General features: G+C 49.3%; 1 protein-coding gene across 1 annotated transcript; it reads left to right on the forward strand.

Annotated features, from left to right (window-relative positions):
• The first annotated feature begins 303 nt into the window (after positions 1 to 303).
• On the forward strand, positions 304 to 2,674 carry HOXD1 (homeobox D1). Its single transcript, XM_072612408.1, has 2 exons — positions 304 to 1,088; positions 1,495 to 2,674. Exons 1-2 carry the CDS (start codon positions 419 to 421, stop codon positions 1,827 to 1,829), a joined length of 1,005 nt encoding a protein of 334 aa, XP_072468509.1. The 5' UTR covers positions 304 to 418; the 3' UTR covers positions 1,830 to 2,674.
• Positions 2,675 to 3,071: the final 397 nt, after the last annotated feature.

Raw genomic sequence — 3,071 nt, forward strand, 5'->3', positions numbered from 1 at the left:
CTCCCCTCGCAATTCTCAGAACTCATGAGGGGATCGATCCCCCAAGTAGTTCTGGGGGGGGGTCCCCAGAACCTCGTCTAGCGCTTCCTGGTCTGGGCTTTCTTTCTCCCCTGGCAAAGTTTGTACCTCCAGGGTTGGCAGCAGCGCGTGCGAGCAGCTCCCAAGCTCCGTGCGGTGTGCTCGGCGGAGAAGCCTGCCATTGGCCGGTCGGCAGCACGTGGCTGCCCCTGGCTGTATATTAGGGCAATATTTACCTCCCAAACCGCTTGAAATGGCACGGCGAGAGGAGCTGGTGTAGCGGAGGCGAGGCAGGCACTGCAAAGGCAAGGCAGTGGAGCCGGGACAGTCCCGCAGCCTCCGGGGTCGCCTTCTAGCCCCTCGGGCCCCACCTGCTGCCCTCGAGCCGTCGGACCGGGTCATGAATTCGTACCTGGAGTACATCTCGTGCGGAGAGGTGCTCACCTTCTCCCCCAAGTTCTGCCGCTCGGATCCCCGGCCAGCGGCTCTGCAGCCTGCCTTTCCCCTGGGCGGGGAGGGCGCCTTTGTCAGCTGCCTGCCCGTCGCCGCGGCTGGGGCTCGGCCGGTGCCTTCTGCCCCGGCGCAGCCTCAACCCCAGCCTCCGACGCCAACGCCGCCCCCGCCGCAGCTGCCACAGCCCCCAGCCCCGTCCAGGGCCCCCGGCCCGCCTACGTTTGCTCAGTGCACCCTCGAAGGCGCCTACGAGGCCGGCGCCGCACCTGCCGCACACTACAGCTTTCTGCCACAGGGCTCCGCATACGACTTTGCCGGCGGCCTAGGGCCCACGACCGAAGACGGCGTGGCCGGCCAAGTTCACTACGCCACTTCGGCCGTCTTTTCGGGCGGCGGCTCTTTCATTCTCAGCGGCCAAGTGGACTACGGCGCCTTCGCAGAGCCCAGCGCCTTCCCACAGGGTCTTAAGGAGCAAGGCGACGGTCCCGCCGGGGGCTTCCAGGCTGTCTCCCCAGCGCCGGGCTCCTACCCTAAGTCCGTCTCTCCGGCCTCGGGGCTTCCCACAGCCCTCAGCACTTTTGAATGGATGAAAGTGAAAAGAAACGCCCCCAAGAAAAGTAAGTAAACCTTAACCTTGGGAGTTGATGCCTCTCACAACCCCTCTTTCCCCTCTCGAGTCAATGAGTAGTCTAATAGTGTTCACTTCTTTATAGAAGCTAAGTCTCAGTCCTTCCAGGCCGTCCAAAGACGAGAATTTCATTGCCTACGCCTCTAAGTTCAACGTAGATATTCGTAGTTAAACTTTCAAACTAAAAACATAGCCAGTGCTCTCGGTAAATCGAAGTAAGCAAACTTCCTGTAGATAAGGGTCCACCTACCTCCTCACTTGTTCATCTTGAGTGAGGACTGATTCGGGGGGCACAGTTTGATAGCTAACTTTGGGCCTCTATTTCTGTTTTCTTTCTGCCTTCTTTTGGTCTCTCTCCTAGTCTTTCCTTCACTGATTCACTTTATACGTTCCAGGCAAACTCTCCGAGTATGGAGTACACAGCTCCTCAAGCACAATACGCACAAATTTCAGCACCAAGCAACTTACTGAACTGGAAAAAGAGTTTCATTTCAATAAGTACTTAACCCGGGCCCGTCGCATAGAAATAGCCCACTCTCTGCAGCTGAATGACACTCAAGTCAAAATCTGGTTCCAGAACCGAAGAATGAAACAGAAGAAAAGGGAAAGAGAGGGATTATTGGCCAACACATCACCTGTAACATCTCTTCAGCTTTCTGTCTCAGGTATGAGCCCTGCAAAGTCTGGCAAGAATGCAGAGAGCCCTGCTCCCTCCAAAGACTCTTCTTAAGTGAACTCAGAAGCCTCTCAGCGATGACTTGGACTTTCCTCACGAGCAAGTTTCTGAGGCTGCACAAAATCTCTGAGACTGTACTGCTAGGTAACCTCTAGACTTACCAGGCTCCTTTGGGAGTGGGCTAGAAGGTGGCCCTGAGGAGGGTTTCTGTTTTTTAAAAGAAAATGCAGTTTGGTAATTTCTCTGTGCTCAAAGTAATGTGCATACTGGTCTTAATTTGATGCCTTTTAAGCAACTTGTTTACCTCTTATTTATGTGTCTTATCAGGGAAACTGGCTCCCAGCTGCCAGTCCCACCTTGCTGCTACCTTTCCTAACTGGCCTTATACAATTCTGGATTTTAAAGGGGAGACTCCAAATATTGTCAAAATTCCCCAAGTCCCCTATATGCTCCCAGAGCTGCATTCCCTCTGTATATGCAAACAGTGTTTTTGTTATTGTCTCAAATGACAAAGCAACAACCTTGGCCTCATAGGTAGACCAAAGATAGTAAGGATCTCATTGCTAAGAGCTGAGCTGCTTCAGTGAAATCCTTAATATTTGCACTACAAGTCTCTTCTTTTAAAGCTGTTCCTACCTCTCCATGTGCCTGAGTGAAAATACAATCCGTGTTTAGTTAGTAGCTGACTTTGTATAAGGACTAAAACAACGTCTTAGGTGTAGTTTAGAAGTTGACTTACACCTCGACTTTAACCTTGTTACCTGGATTTGTGTGTAAATATACAGTATGTATATTTTTAACAGAATTTGCCTGCGATGAACTTGGGTCAAATAATTTACCAGAATAGCATGTTTAGTGAGTTGAGACTTTTTTTTGTAATAAAAATGATAGAATCCTTATTCATGGCACTTCCTTACTCTTTCTTTTCTGCCTGCCTTAAAACTACTTTTTAACATTTTTCTTGTCATTGCATTGATTCTTCAGAACACACTGTCTACACTTACAAAGTCAAACAGAGGATTGGAGGACAATTATTTGAATAGCTCAAAAGAAAGAAATGCTTTAGTCAGAAAGAGCTGAATACCTAGTTAGAAGAAAATGCTTATTTTATAAATTATCTCAAAAGAATGAAATACTTTAGCCAGAAAGAGCTGAATAACTAATTAGAAGAAAATGCTTATTTTATAAATTATCTGGATTATTACTTAAGCAATCTACTCTATAGTAGGTTTGTAGGCACTACCTTAATTAGAGGCTTAAGTGACCTAGCATGGGAATGTTTTAAGGCAATGAAGC

This window comes from Notamacropus eugenii, chromosome 5 (genome assembly GCF_028372415.1).
Source record: "Notamacropus eugenii isolate mMacEug1 chromosome 5, mMacEug1.pri_v2, whole genome shotgun sequence".
NCBI lineage: Eukaryota > Metazoa > Chordata > Mammalia > Diprotodontia > Macropodidae > Notamacropus > Notamacropus eugenii.

What these genes read in the sequence shown, in the direction of transcription:
- HOXD1 (XM_072612408.1), top strand. Translation starts at nt 419, where the DNA reads ATGAATTCGTACCTGGAGTACATCTCGTGCGGAGAGGTGCTCACCTTC. An exon ending in AAGAAACGCCCCCAAGAAAA is followed by an intron (nt 1,089 to 1,494) that starts GTAAGTAAACCT and finishes TATACGTTCCAG; the next exon opens with GCAAACTCTCCGAGTATGGA.